Below are 15,540 nucleotides of genomic sequence, written 5' to 3' on the forward strand. Positions count from 1 at the left end.
ACAAACATTATATACGGCAAAGACAAATGCTGTTTAAAAGCTCTGGAGCTGAGGAGAGAAACTAGGAGCGGAAACTGAATTATTATCACAAGGACATTATTGAAATAAATGATGTGTCATTAACCACACATACTCACATGTCATTTTCTTAAAACTCATGTTAGCCTTCAGTTTAACATGTGAGCGTCTTTGCATCTCTGTATGAAGTCAACAAGACCAGAAACAGAACTTTGTGTCTAATAAGAATATGTTGAATGTATAAGTCAGTCAAGTGTAGAAATGTAATGCCAACAAACTAAAGTGGGTTCTACTTTATTTATTAACAAAACTGGATAACCAAATAATTAAGATGTCCAGAAATCCGGTATGCTGATGAAGCTAGGCTAGGTGTTTTCTTTAAAATGACTCCTTCAAGTTGACAGGACTCCTGTAAAGGAGAAAGAGAAGACTACCTCACCAGTGGAGGGCAGCAGCAAGCCTTAGATGAATGAACCTAGCATGCCTCAAATTCCCATGAAGCCAAGCGGTGCCTTCAATGACAAAAGGAAATGTAGGAAGAATATAGTAAAATATTGTTTTAAAAAGCGAAACTAAATAGACGCGTGGTCTATGAAACGACACAGAGGTTTGATGCAGTTTCTTTTTTTTATCGAGAATGTGTGATAATAAATGTTATTTGCAGATTTCATCCAAAGACACAACAAGACCATACCACGGACCAGACAAGATAAGGTGCGGAAGGGGAAGTTCACGAAGTGTCAATGAAAGCATCACGGTTCATCATCCCCACCACCATCATAGCCAGTGTTTAACACATCCCCAGAAAGGTGTCGCTTTCGGCAGCTAATTACCCATTTAACTAAGATATTTTGATACACACTTGTGCTTGACACCCCGGGGGCTTCTGTGGCCATGAAAGGAATCAGGTTTTTCGTGGTTTTCTTGGCGCTTTCCGCGTCTTTGCTGTGCACAACCGAGGCGGGCAGGAGCCGGACCAGCAACCAGAACAGCTTCCGACGGGCAGCTAATGGCATCTATCAGACCCTCAGCAGCGTTTTCGGGGAGGACAACATCCGAGGGCTATACAAGGTGAGTGCGAGGCGTGCAAAGTCATAAAGTCAAAGTCTGGCTTTGTCGAGGAGTGGCTCCTGTTGGCCTGCCGAGGTCGTTTGTGGTTTGAAGCATGGCGAAACAGGAAACAAGCGGGCCCTGCTATCAGTTTCACGGATGCCATTTTGAAAAAAATTTGCCTTTTATCGCATGTTTTCATTTTACAGACACAACCCGTCGATGCAGCATTGGTATAAGCACGGGAAAGGTGTTTTTTTTTAATGGTCGAAATAGTTTCAGTATACTTATTTATCATTCAGTGTGCTCAATAAATGAAATACAGCCCCATTGAAGCAGGCCATGACTGTATTATCGTTATATTTACTTATATCTCCACTATTTGAAAGCAGCTCATGTCGAGGAAGTACTAGTACAGCTTGTATGTTCTCATTGGTTCAGCTTCGTTTCCTGCATTTTGAAACATAACGTTATTTCCTGCTTTTAGCCGCCAAAATAAAATAAAGTGATCAGCATGAATATGCACTCACTTTTAAGATATACTGGTGAAAACTAATCCATTGCAATGTAACATGTCTGTGATAATGTTCATGTACTTATATAGGCTAAACCATACACTAAAATGGGGTTGCCATAGCAATAGAAACGTATGTTAGTACAAAACACTCACACAGCTGCAACATCTGTAATGTCTGTGCAACCACCTACTTATGTTTACATATCTTTAATCTTCTCACATGTAATGTCCATACAATTGTAATTGTAACTTAATTGTATTTCATTTTCATTTTTTTTTTTGTATAAAAAAAGGATTATCTTATCTTAATATAGTTCCATATTACAACTGAACACGGTTGAATCAACCACTCTCCGTTATATTAAACACATGCTGAATACCGTAACATTTATCAGGCTAAGGATTTAGCTTAGGGACGCTACATTAGAAGGCGTGTACCTAATGAACTGGCAAGTTTAGCCTTTGTCTGCATTTAACAGGTAACAGATTACATCTGCTGTCAGAAAGGATTATTGAAGTTGTTAAGTGGATTTAGTTACAATAAAGGCTCTATTTTCACATTGTAATAAAGGCAGCTGATCCAGTAATGGTGTTTAATCAGTTGCTTTGACATATTCTATCAACGCTCTGCTTGTCTGCCCATGTTGGAAAAGAGGGTCTTGAAAAATAGTTCAATTCGTAGCCACATAAATCATTTGGAGAGTTTGTGAGATTAAAAAAATAAATCTTAACATGAGTAAATGTCTTGTTATGTTTTATTTTTCATACTGTAGACTTCTGAAGACAACGACTATGTAACTAGTAGCTAGATAGAGAAATGTTAATTAACATTTTGTCAGTCGCAGATGACCATGACAAGTTATTTAACATAATTATTTATTGTAAGGCAGGATGTGTCGTCATGAACATTTTCATTGTATTTTTTTTTCTTTAGTTACAAAGATGAGATAATACTCTCTGTAATTAACGTGCCTAGGCTACCATGAAAATATGATAGACACACTAACCACTACCCTCTTTTTTTTTTTTATCTTCTAGTTTTTTTCCAAGGCGACGGAGCGCTTCGTCCATGGAGTGGACTCGTTTCTGGACACCATCTGGAAGATCTGGTCAGATCTGCTCGATGTGATGGGCATCGACTGTAAGTGATGCACCGGAAACTGTCAACACAACATGATGGAGACAGAAAGCGCGACACATCACAAGTTGCTCTGAAATAAACTCGGCTTCGAGTAAAGACACAGTTGGACATAGCTCCTGCTGAAGCATTGCTCCTCTTTGTTTAGCTTTGCAGTGATTTCAGTAAAAATAACTGTTTGATCAGCAATTATTAACTGTGGCTCTAACATGTGCCAAAGAAATTTAACACAGCTGAGCAGTCGTTGGCTTCACATAGACGGGTAGCAGGAGAAGACACCTTACTTAAGCACCAACCGCGTCAGTTTTTACCGCTAACTTTCTCTTTTCCATCTCTTGCCGTGCAGCTTCAAACCTCAGCCACTACTTCAGCCCCACATCCCTCACCAACTCCCCGGCACGCGCCCTCCTCCTGGTTGCCGCCGTGCTCTTGGCCTACTGGTTCCTGTCCTTGTTCCTGGGGGGCTTCTTTTACCTGCTGCACGCCGTGTTCGGACGCTTCTTCTGGCTGGCGCGCGTCACCCTCTTCGCCCTGTCCTGCCTCTACATCCTGCAGAAGTTCGAGGGCGACCCCGAGCGCGCCGTGCTGCCGCTGTGCTTCATCATGGCCGTGTACTTCATGACGGGCCCCGTGGGAGCGTACTGGCGCCGGGGCGCGGGCGCAGGTTCGCTGGAAGAGAAGATCGACCACCTGGACACTCAGATCCGGCTGCTCAACATCAGGCTGAGCCGCGTCATAGACAGCCTGGAGCGCCCCGGGGACCAGTAGACTTACTGTAGGTTGAAGCAGGGATGGGTTTAGGGGGGTGGAGGGTCGGGGGGTTTAAAACCAGATGTATTTGATAAGAGAATCCTGTTTCCTACACACATCTGCATCAATACAACTTACTGCTTTTGTCAGATGAGGACAAAACTAGATTTGAACACAGTATTTTACCAACTAGCTACTTCAACAAGTACGGTGTGAACGGTTGACTTGGAGCTTACACAAATCAACCAAACATTTCTTTAATTTTTCTCTCAAAGCTGCGGAAGGCTTTTCTACATCTCAAAGGTGAGGTTTTTCTAGTATCTGGTCCTAATTTGCACCTTCAGAAGCTCCCACACGAAGCAGGTTAAATTTTCCAGATGCGTGTGCTCAATAGAAAAACCTATTTTATGGCTTTTTCGTTTGTTTTTATCCTTGTAAATAACCCGGGGGCTCAAGACTCAGTTTTGTCCGCAAAGATCCTTTATCCCCTTTTTTGAAACTACTGAAGTGGGAAGGGGTGGGGTGTGTGTGTGACGCCGGGGACCGCTACAAATGTTATTTCTAATATGTAGAACCATCAAAATGGGGGATAGTTGTTCGTGGTAAGATTTATTTATTCCATCCATAAGTGTTGAAACCATGTAGATCTAGTCTAGTCTCACTGAGTCACTGTTCAGTAGTGACAGTAGTTGACATCAGGACCTCTTTTTCTTGTCTGAATGTGAGTGAGTGTGTGTGTGTGTGTGTGTGTGTGTGTGTGTGTGTGTGTGTAGGTGGGGAGGGTTGTGAGCAAATGCATCTCAGAGACCTACTTGAATGTGTGTGTGTGTGTGTGTGTGTGTGTGTGTACATGTGTTGGGAGGGCGATCTTTTCAAAATGGAAAAGCACTGTATTAAAAAGTCACCATCAGACTTGGAGAAGATGCAGATAGGCAGCAATATCTCAGGGACTCATCCAACGCATGCGTCGAGGTGAAATTAGATATCAAGTATCTTAAAATCACGTCTTGGTGTCTTCGAGTCTCTCCACTGTTCAGATATTTTTTCCTCAATAACTTTTAATTGATGTTTTTGAATTGTATGGAAACTGTAGAGGTTGTCTTACACAGACAAACTTTTATCTCATTACTTAATAATTAGCACTGAATCATTGTAGGGATCTGAACCGTCTTAACATCCAAATGTGTGAAGCAGCATATCCACAAAAGTTGTTGTTGGAGTCACATGGCACACAAATGCATGTTTAGGAGTTTTAGTCGGATATGAATGGGATCATTTTCTCTGTGTGTAAAATGAAAGGGAAGTCGTCAAGAAAAGTCAAACAAGTTTAAATGAGGTCTAGTGCCTTTGATCATGTAGAAAGAAGAGCGTTATTAGATTTTTTTTTTTTTTTCCTGCTCGCATGCGATTGCTTCTCTTACCAGTATTTTAATGGTAATTTACAACCAGCCTGATTGATTCATGCAGTATAACGTTGAGCTACGACAGTGCTTTAGGATGATTCTAAGTGCATCACTGTAGCCCTCATTAGTGTGATAGGTCTTATTATGGGTTTGTTATTTATGCCATTGTTTTCCATGTGTTTGAAAATGTCAAATCATCCTCTGCCTGTGTCCTTACCCTCTGTGTAAATTCAACTTAATGAATGGCGTAAACACATTTTTTTGTGGAAATTACGAACTTATCGACGGTCACATGACTCCAACATTGATTCGTGATGATACTAAATCCAAGTACAAGGCCTTTACACTCATACCCTCAGCGACTACCAGTATGTGTGGTCATTTTCTGTTGTTGTTTCAGTAAGAGTGCAACAATAACATTATTGGAAACTAGTTTGACTAGTCCCAGCACAGCCTTATTATTACAAATGGATTTTCATGTGTCTAGTAAAGAGTCATCAGACCCGTCCTTGTGCAACTTTATCATGGAATAGTAACTCAGTGTATTAGATTTGGATTTGACTTGATTGCTTGTGAATACCCTCCCCTAAAAAAAAAAAAAAGAAGAAGAAGATTCAATGTAATCTGGGACTTTCTTGCATGCTCTGCTTTTATACTTTGTTGGTGCTGCCTAAGTAGACTGTCTTTACTACAGAATGTGATGTGGGATGTGACAAAGTAGCCAGAAGTTGAGTTTTGTTTTGTATGTACCATTCCTAAACTGTGTTGACCAATTTAAAACACTTGCAAGTATCGGCATTACTAGACTAGACGGCACTCTCATACCATCATCACTTTGTGGGCACATTTTAAAGTACATGAAATAAAATGGTTCTTAATTCAGAGCGGTGCAGCTGACTGGGGTGAGGGGCTGATCTCGGTGTACGATTAGCGCAACAGTCTTAATCCGATGATACGTGTACGTTTATTAATATTTGAAGGTGTTCAGTGAGTAACAGTAATCGTGTGGGTGTTGTCGAAGGAAGGTGTTTACACCTGATCGTTGTGTGATACTGTAGTTGGTTTGCTTCAGGATTGCTAAAGATTGAAGATCGGGAGGAGAGTGTGAATCAGATCTGAACGCTGAACGTTTCTCTTCAAATGGCACATAAGTTTCTCTGAGATCTTGAAAACACTCAAAGGGATCCGAGATGGAGGCCTTTCCCTTCCTGTAAGAAGTCGAGGAAGAGACAGTGAATACAGTCTAGCTGTAGGTCTGTTCATGTACCACTTTTATACAGATATCAGTGGATCCTTCTCAGCATTAGACTGAATGCTACCTTCAGATTCTATTTATGTGTTTAAAGTGTCTTCTGAAGGACTTGAATTCATTCATTTAATGAACTGTATCCTGTCTATTTCTATTCCGTGTAGCCTGCTTTTTATAATATGCCGTGCCAATGTATGTTTTCTTTTCTCTGTTGTTGCTTTAGGTCATTTATCCGTAACTTATTTTTTTGGTAAATGAAGATGGATTTTCTTTACTATTTTATTTTACCAGTTATTTTGTCTGAGTATTTCTGTACTTTTTTTTTCCTGTGATGTGGCAAGAGCCAAACTGTTCTGCCTGCTGTTTTCCACTTTGTGTTTGAGTGTGTGTCTTTATGAGAACCTCTTAGTGAGGGAACTGGTTCTTTTTTTGTGTCAGAGTGAAAATGAGGTCCAGATTTGAATACATTAAACACCACAGTATGACCGAATGTACTGGTTCATAAATTTCAAGGAGGTGTGATTTCTCTTCAAAGTGTGTGTGTGTGTGAGAGAGAGGGAGAGCATGGGGTACATGCTCAGTTCCTTAAAATGGAGAAAAAGAAGTGTGTTTAAGTATCTTTAAACAATCAGTAGTAAGTAATTATAGCATTTGGTGGTATAAACCAGTACTATTACTGGCACAGTGGTTTAGAAATACATGCAAATTAATACTCACTTGCCACTTAATTAGGTACGCCTTGCTGGCAACGAGCTGGAACCTTCTTGTTTTCACAAATTCTTGGTGACATGGTGCAGAAAACATTCTTCAGAAAGTCTGGTCCATATTGACATGACAGTATGAAAGTGGCTTTATTGGACCGAGGCCATTGGAGCACACTGAACTCATTGTCAAGTTCAAGAAACCAAGAAAATTTCCCCCCACACCTTCACACCACCAACAATGTCATTAAATGCAGTGAGTGTACAATGAGAGCCATAAATATTGTCTGATCCTTTTACCATAAGGAAGTGTGCTGAAAAACAATCTAAGCTTCTGATAAGATTAATACACCAGGAAATACATCAAAACAACTGGGAAAACAATAGGCAGGAGGCGGCCATGGCTCCCTTGATCGTAACGATTGACCTCAAATCAGGTCCAGTGAAAGATAAATAGAAAGTTATGCTACTGGAGGATGTTGTTTCTGGAAAACAAGCAAGAACTGACATCAAACATTGAAACCACTGAAAGGAAAAGTAAATAACATTGACCATCTTGTGACAGTACTGTGTTCTGCTGGGAAACTTTTGGGCCTGGCATTCATGTGGAACTTGTACCACCCAACAACACCAGACCAAACACCCCCTGCCCCATGGCAGTGACACTCCTCGATGACAGCCGCCACCCCCAGCAGGATGCAGTCTGACACAGACACACACAAATGGTTGAGGAACAACTCAAAAAAACATGAGGAACAGCACAAGGTGTTGACCTGGCCTCCAAAATCACTAGATCCTAAACTGACCAAGTGTCTGTGGGATGAACTGGAACAAGCCTGATCCTAAGACCCAAAGGCCCCCACTAACAACGTCCTGTTGTCAGACTCCACAGGACACACTCAGAAGACCCATGTCCATTCTCTGATGAGTCACAACTATTTTGGAGACACAAGGGAGACCTGCACAATATTAGAAAGGTGGTCATAATGTTATGCCTGATCGGTGTAAGTGTCATATGACGGTGAAATATGGTGACCAAGTTAAAGATCTCAGCTGACACAAAGCACAGTGGTTTTTACTCTCGTGACGTTATAAAATGTATTTATTGCTTTATCAAAGTAACAAATACAGAATCTTCTGGTGACATTAAAACTGACAAATACCAAAATAAAACAAAATCTCAAAAAAAAAACAATACAAATGGCTGATCGACTATGGATTACTACTGCTGGCAGTGTTCCCTAAATATTAGAAAAGTAAATCATTATAGTGTGTACTCCTTAGCAGCTTTCAGAAAAGCCGTCAAGGAAGTAAACTCACAGTTGAGTTTACCTGCCATTAATCCTAACCTTTGTCCACATAAAACGGAAACAAATCCAAAATATGTCATCACAATAGCATCCACACTTTGTATTTGCAACCTCCTGAGGAAAAACTACCCCTAAAATATTTTTTATTATTCACATACTGACAATTGTATTGCACTTCTTCTCTTGAAGAAAAACGGATTTAAACTGAATTAAGACATGACAAGTTTAGTGGTTGATAAAAACAAGCCTCGTTAAGCATGTGGCGAAACAACAGCACATCTGGTTATGACAAAATCCATTTATATAAAATAATATTCATGAAGTAAGCAAATGGTAGTGTGTTTTACGTCGACAGGTCGCAGAAAATCTTTGTTTTATTCCCATTTGTTTATTCGTTGTTTTGTTTTTTAATTGAATTACTTGTTTTGCATAGGAATTTTTTAAATTGAAGTATATTGGTAATCAGCACAACACATCAACTATCAACAGCTTCTGTTAAAAAATATCAGAATCTGTGTTAGAAATTTTTTTATCAACTTATCTACTTATCAAGTAGATTAAAAAAAACGGCATGTTAATACGGTGCAGATATCCATTCATTTAATCTAACATGTAACAGGTTAAGTCTAGTTCAGACTAGTCAACATTATCATTACACCTGTCAGACTGTACCTTATAAATATTATTTAGGAAAAAATCTCCCTGAAATAGTTAATTTTTCCTCTAAGACCTAAGTTGGTGCGTTAAAGAAATTACCAACGGACATCAAGTGAATCTGGGGCTTTTGTGTTGTAGGCAATTAGTGCCACAGGAGTCAGTGGCACAACTACTCGACCAAATACAAGAAACACTACAAAACATAAGAATGTACTGCCATCCTATATTCATACTAGTCAGTACCACCAAGCTGAAGAAGAGTATTAAAACATGAAAAAAACACTGTTCATCGCTCTGGTTCCATGAGGACAATACTTCAAACTGTGTTGGGTGACACATGGGTCACACCAGGGCCTCAAATACCCCAGATTCACTGCTTCTCTGCTGTTCTGGTAATTAACTGTTCAAGAATGCGAACCGCTCAGTTATAGTATAATAGTATCAACTAAGAGGGGGAGATGCAGTATTAGCAGATTTTATGGCTCCCTCTTTCTGACATTTTCTCACAAGATGCTTATTTCTAAATAAAGTGAAATTTTATCAGGTTACCAAACTGTACGGGCCCAGTGGGAAATCCCTGCCCCTCCGTCAAACTAATCAGATGGTGACTCCAAGCTGATTTTGGAGTTAAAAGGTAAAACGTCGTCCTAGACGAGCAGCTATGATGGGCATCCACGAGCATCTTCTGTTCACATATCTCTTCAGTCATTCTTCACATTATGGCAGTCTAGTAAAGCAAAAATGTCTACAAATATGTAAAATTGTAAACAAAAAAAAAAAAAAAAAAAAAAAAACTGACTTGAAGTCCACAGGCTCTTCTGAGCCGTCAAAAACGAGCCACGACTTTAATGTCCAGGCCGCCTGCGCCGCCTGAACCCGCGCCGGGACCCTGAGCCTGGTGTGATGACCCCTGGCTCACTTGAACTTGGTGGAGGCCATTGTTGAAGCTGGCACACAGCAGATTGGTGGAATCGGTGGGCGCCAGAGAAACCAGCGGACCGGCGCCGTCCAGGGACAGCGTCCCTAAACAGACTGAGGCGAAGAAGGCGGGGATGCGGGTTGGGTGAGAGTAAAAAAAATGAAACGTGTGCATGCGTCTCAGTGTTAACCTTTTAATCCACGCGTGGGCGCGTTACCTGCTGTATTCTGATCCCAGATTTTGAGAGAGCTGTCGTGGGAGGATGTTGCCACGCGAGCCGCGCCGCCGGGAGGCACGGGCAGAAACACGCAGCAGGCGGTGGTTTGGAGGTGGCCTCTGTACTCCACGAGTTTACAGCCAGGCTGACGCAGGTCCCAGAGCTAAGAGCACACAGACACAACTCCACTGACGACAAATGATCGCGGCATTAGAACTATCTGCGTGAACACGTTTGGAGATGTTCTGGCCGAGAAAACGAAGATTTGCGTGATGGCGAAAAAGCATCACGGAGCAAACCTCAACGTCTACCTGCTAGAGGAAAGGAATCTTAAAATTAACAAAAGACAGACATAAAATATTAATTAAAAGCAAGATGAAGTTAAATGAAAACTTCTGTGTTTTCATTTTGTAGTACAGTTTAATTGCATTGTGTTGTACTGGCACATGCTTCTATTATTACAGTCATAAATGAAGAATTAGTGCAGGGCTGTTAAATTTGTTTTCACTGGTGTACCTAAAGTTTTGGCACATGAATGTGTATTCCAAACAACACTTTTTTTTGTACTGTTAGCAAGACTGAACTGTACTACAGGATCAAACCTTTTAACTTCTCCTTCGTATCACTCACTGATGTAAAAAAATTAAAAAAAATCCCGATTTAGAAACTGTTTTAGCTGAGGGGGGTCAACCTGAAACCTGATGCAGACAAACCAACAAGAATAACATTTAAAGACCATCAGCATGTGGCTAAAGTCTAATCACTGGCCACTGGTGTTAGTGATTCCAAGCAGCTAAATCCACTCCACAATTAAAACCAGTGTTAAACACTGGTACACCAATCAACAATCTGTACACGTTTACAGCCAACAGCCACCAAAACAACTATGATCTCACCGTGGCTTCGCAGCCCTGGCCTCCGAAGCCGTTGCTGCTGGACACCAAGTAGTTACCGTTTGGAGAGACGTCACAGTGGGTCTGGATGTATTGCTTCGCTGGAAATGTGTTGGTCACCTGCCACGCGCGGCTGTCCCACACCCTGTACGCATCAACGAGCAACACACACGAATGTAGACGCACGTGGAGCAATATATTTTTGTTCCACATATAAATATTCTCACTAAGAATATTTGTACACGCCCCGTTTTGGAAACCTTCAGTGCCCTTAGGGTCTATTTTCTTTTCTTTCTTTTTTTTTAACAGATAGCGTGTTCAGCAGAACTGTGCTCGTGCAGTAAAGGCACTAAAGGCATTAACATTTAACAAGGACAATATATCTGCGTCCTACAAGCAGATGAGGAATTCAGCGCGCCTTGATTAATTTATATATATCTGGACTGAATATCATCTGAAAATACCAAAAAGACAAAACTGAAGCAAAGGCATCTGGACGTCTTGGGTTTTTTTCCCTGAAGACGTTCCGCCTCATTCAAGTTTCACAACCGCTGCTCCAGCAGTTGCTTTAGCTTTGTTTTTTGGAAATATCATTACCTGGATGACTGACAACTTCTAAATAAAACACATCCTTTGTCCTATTAATGATTTAACTGCAAAATGACCAAGGCGCCAAAGCTGCAGGGAGGTGTTAGCTAAGCGTTAGCATTGGGTGATCCCTTCATTCTGTCAGGCTATTCGATATTAAAAAAAATATCCACAACCACATAGACCTGTTGCTTTATCATTTAAAAAATAATGTACATTATATGAGTATATAGCATGTGTGAATCACATGTTCAGAGTTTTGTCACTCTCCTTACACCACCTGTATAAAGTCATTGCTTTGCTGTGTGAGAGTTTAGGCAAACTCTTGAGAGTCAAAAATGTCGGCAGTATCTTAACTGGCTCGGTGCCGATAGATTTTGGCTCGTCTAATCTGGATAAAAGCATTAAACGAGTGTCTCAACTGGTGGTATAATTGCTTGCAGTATCCCTGGCTTCTCTACTATAATAATTGCCACTTGCAAAAACGGATTTCTCCAGAACGTGTATGTATACCACACATGCATCTGCAGCATAAATAGTAGTAGAAGATCTCTCTGTACCTTATGGTTTTGTCCTCAGAGGTCTGGACTATAGAGGAGCTGGCTGGGACCCAACACACATGAGTCACCTGATCAGAGGAACAGGACAGTGGAAAAGTGTGTACTTAGGTCATGAACACAGGATTAAAATTGAGATTACGTGCTCAGGTATACAGCGAAAGGAGATCTTAGTTCTTAGAAAGTGCACCGCGCGAATTCGCCACCTCCCGCTCTCACCAGGTTTCTGGAGATGTTGTGTCTCTGTTCACATTTTGCAGATTCTATATCCCACAGGCACATCCAGTTGTCACGGGAGCCGGTGCACAGCTTTCTCCCATCTACAAACCACAATAAGAACAAGATACATCTGGTCCGATCATCTGAAATGTGCGGAAAATTACTGCATCCACAAACAATGGGTATTATTTTCCTCAGCAACTTAATTTAAGCAATACAAAAAGATTTATTACAGACTGACTCATGGTTCAGCTGACTTATTGAGTGTCCATGTATTCAACATTTACCTGGGCTGATAGCTAATCCATTGACCACCAGCTCGTGCCCACAAAATTCCTGAATAGGTTCGTCGCCCTGGTTTAGGTCCCACATGAGAACAGTCTTGTCCCGGGAGGCACTAAAGATCCACGTGCTGCCAGGATAGCAAACCACCTGGCAGATAGACGGAGGCAGAGATAAGACCAAAGGATGCATAAATGTGAAATGTGTAAGCGCTGTGAACAGCGTCACATCTTCGGTTCGTGTGCACACAATATTGACGTTACCTTGGTAACCTCTCGGTTGTGGCCCTGGAAGGACTGACACATCCGGCCTTGTTTCCAGTCATACACCACCACAGCCTACATCGATGAACACACACAAACGCATCTGAGGTACTAGTCACAAAATGATCAATGATGCTACTTTTTTTAATTGTCTAAATAAATATTTTAACCGAACAATGTTTTGGGGATAAGTTGTTTTGGAAAATTTGCTCCGTATGCTGTGATTTAATTTAAGTGTTTTATTTGATTCACTTTTATTGATCCCTCATGGGGAAATTCTTTCTCTAAATTGAAATCATCTATTTGGTCACAAAGAGGTGTCTGCATTCAGAGCGATTTGGTTGTTGAACGGCTGTTTGTCTCTCTGTGTTAGCCCCGTCATAGACTGAGGACCTGCTGGGTTATAACCTGCATTCTGCCTAATGGCAGCTGAGGTAGTCTACAGTGTAGTATGATGACCCTCTAAAGTGTGGGTAATAAGGCATTGATGGACTCTGTCACAAGGTCATTTTGGATTTGAAAATTTCTAAAGAGCTGGCAAAAATACCAGCAGATTAATAATCACAGCAGCGATATAATTTTCAATCGATGGAATAATAAATGCATCACTTTACCTGGTCAGTACCACCAGAAACACACAGATCTGGGCTGAGATTGGTCACAGTGTTGACGGATCCATGATGGGCAGGTTCATACTGCAAAATCTGACTGTCGAAGGCATTATCTCCCTTCTCTCCCTGAGACGCCCTGCAGAGAAGACACCAATAGACAGACATTATTTCATTAATATCAACCAAAAATATTCTCCAAACCTTATTAAAACAAAAAACATCCCTCACTTGACTTGTTTAATGCTATTTTTGGATGACTAACCAACCAGGTATATTTTATACAGTAACTTCAAGATAAAATAAATAAATGTTTGTTTCACAAGCTACTCCAGGGGGCTGCCTGCTAACTGTACTGACCCCTACTGCAATGGCATACTGTAATTATAAGAATGATAATACTAATATTAAAGACGACACAAAGTGTTCCGCACGTCTCACCTGTAGAGATCAGACCTCTTGCGAAATTTGCTCTGTAGTTTGCCCATGTCTGCTTAAGAACCTGCAGCCACAAGGATGCACAGGCACATTCAAAGAAATGCCATCAAAGTGTGGGAAGGTCATGGGTGCACAGGCTCATGGCAAATAAAGGTCTGTGACTCCCCAAGAGGCAGTGGTGGAGGGGAATGACTGAAGCCTCAGTGCAGCCCCAACTGATTACCTACTGGAAGAAATCTGCAGTGACTTGATGTTAACATGTGCAGCTAAATTCCATAAATATAGTTTTCAATTCTAATACATCAAACTGAAAGATCAGCGCTGACACACATTTTGCTACAAAATATCCTGTAAACACCAGATTTGTGCAACGTGAGATTAAACCACACACAAACACGGCTTTCTCACACGCACAGCTGAGCTCCTCCCTCCCCTCCCTCTCCCTCCCATCCGGCCGTACTCCTCTCTTCAAACAAGCGACAGGAAGGAGAGGGCTCAAATCCTATTAGAGCCGCATCATTACTGTCACAAGGAATTAGTCGCTCGAAAACACCAGCTATGAACTATGCTGGCAAACATTATGTAACAACACCCGCGGGATTTTAATCGTAGTTACTAATAGTAAAAAAAAAAAAAAAAAATGGCAGATGAATCGGTGTACGCACGCCCCTGTAGAGACCCGGAGCAAGATGACTTACCTGTGCCTGGCAGGTGTGGAAGCTGAGCGGCTAGCTCGCTAGCACGCTAACTAATCTTTACCAGTCATACTAAGTTAGATTAATACAAAGGTGCCACTAAAACGTGGCTGCACGGGCGTTAAAATGTAGTTTAGTCGCGAGAGAAACGACAAGGAATCGTTTTTGATAGAGTGCCATGATAGCAAGTTGTCCAAACTGCGTGAGGAAGTGTCTTTTTGTAACTACGAGCGACCCACCCCTCCCTCCGTAGCGACCACGGGGGCAAGCGACGCGTTCTGGTATCCAGGCGAGGGCGAGGTCACGTGACACCGGGCAGGAAGTCGTTGCATGTTGTTCCTATTCCAAAATAAAAGACTCATTTACTTTTGTTTCATAACCAACCTCGTTCTCCTTCCTGCAGTCTGTACTGCTTGCCATTACCATGTCCCCGCTGCGAATAGATTGAAATCAGAACATTTAAACGTGTGATGAAATTAGTCAAGTTCTTAATACCTTTCTTTCATACCCTACTCTATCCAACTGTACAACAGCTAACATTTCTGTAACAGATAACTCTGTGTTATTCATGTATACTATTGTTATTCATGGGTACTATTGCACCTATTATCCCTCTGTATATAATATATATTCTTCCCTCTATTTCTTCTACATTTGTTCATATACTAATTCTTTACATGTTCTGGTTATAGTATTTTTTTTAATACTATTTTTTTATTTATTTTTATTTATTTTTTTACAAAATTTTACTTATTTTTTACATTTATTTTATTTTAATCTTACTTTATTTTATTTTTTAGTTTTACTTGTGGTTCTTAAGAGTGTTTTTTTTTATGTGCAACTAAGCTACTGTGATCAAGCAATTTCCCTTGTGGATCTAAGTCTAAATTGTTTCTACACCTCCTAATGTTTCTGGGGGGATTTCTGGGGGAATTGGGAATAAAATAAAATGCTGGGACACGACTAACACCCTCCTGCTTTCTGTGCATTGTCTTCACTGTGGAAATGTTTCATGTGCACATTGTAGCACAACATCAGCTGAAATAATGAAGGTCTTATAATGGAACT

The 15,540-nt window shown here is 41.0% G+C and overlaps 2 protein-coding genes across 2 annotated transcripts; one reads left to right on the forward strand and one right to left on the reverse strand.

Annotated features, from left to right (window-relative positions):
* The first annotated feature begins 753 nt into the window (after positions 1-753).
* Positions 754-6,634, forward strand: LOC125012313 (bri3 binding protein). Its single transcript, XM_047592192.1, has 3 exons — positions 754-1,089; positions 2,624-2,726; positions 3,070-6,634. The coding sequence occupies exons 1-3, from the start codon at positions 913-915 to the stop codon at positions 3,489-3,491; spliced, it is 702 nt and encodes a 233-aa protein (XP_047448148.1). The 5' UTR covers positions 754-912; the 3' UTR covers positions 3,492-6,634.
* A 1,276-nt stretch (positions 6,635-7,910) lies between these two features.
* wdr31 (WD repeat domain 31) lies at positions 7,911-15,099 on the reverse strand. The gene is made up of 10 exons (XM_047590947.1): positions 14,476-15,099; positions 13,781-13,841; positions 13,346-13,478; positions 12,732-12,806; positions 12,474-12,618; positions 12,187-12,287; positions 11,971-12,038; positions 10,826-10,967; positions 9,930-10,092; positions 7,911-9,825 (listed from the first exon to the last, which is right to left on the reverse strand). The coding sequence occupies exons 2-10, from the start codon at positions 13,825-13,827 to the stop codon at positions 9,620-9,622; spliced, it is 1,080 nt and encodes a 359-aa protein (XP_047446903.1). The 5' UTR covers positions 13,828-13,841; positions 14,476-15,099; the 3' UTR covers positions 7,911-9,619.
* Positions 15,100-15,540: the final 441 nt, after the last annotated feature.

This window comes from Mugil cephalus, chromosome 8 (genome assembly GCF_022458985.1).
Source record: "Mugil cephalus isolate CIBA_MC_2020 chromosome 8, CIBA_Mcephalus_1.1, whole genome shotgun sequence".
Lineage (NCBI taxonomy): Eukaryota > Metazoa > Chordata > Actinopteri > Mugiliformes > Mugilidae > Mugil > Mugil cephalus.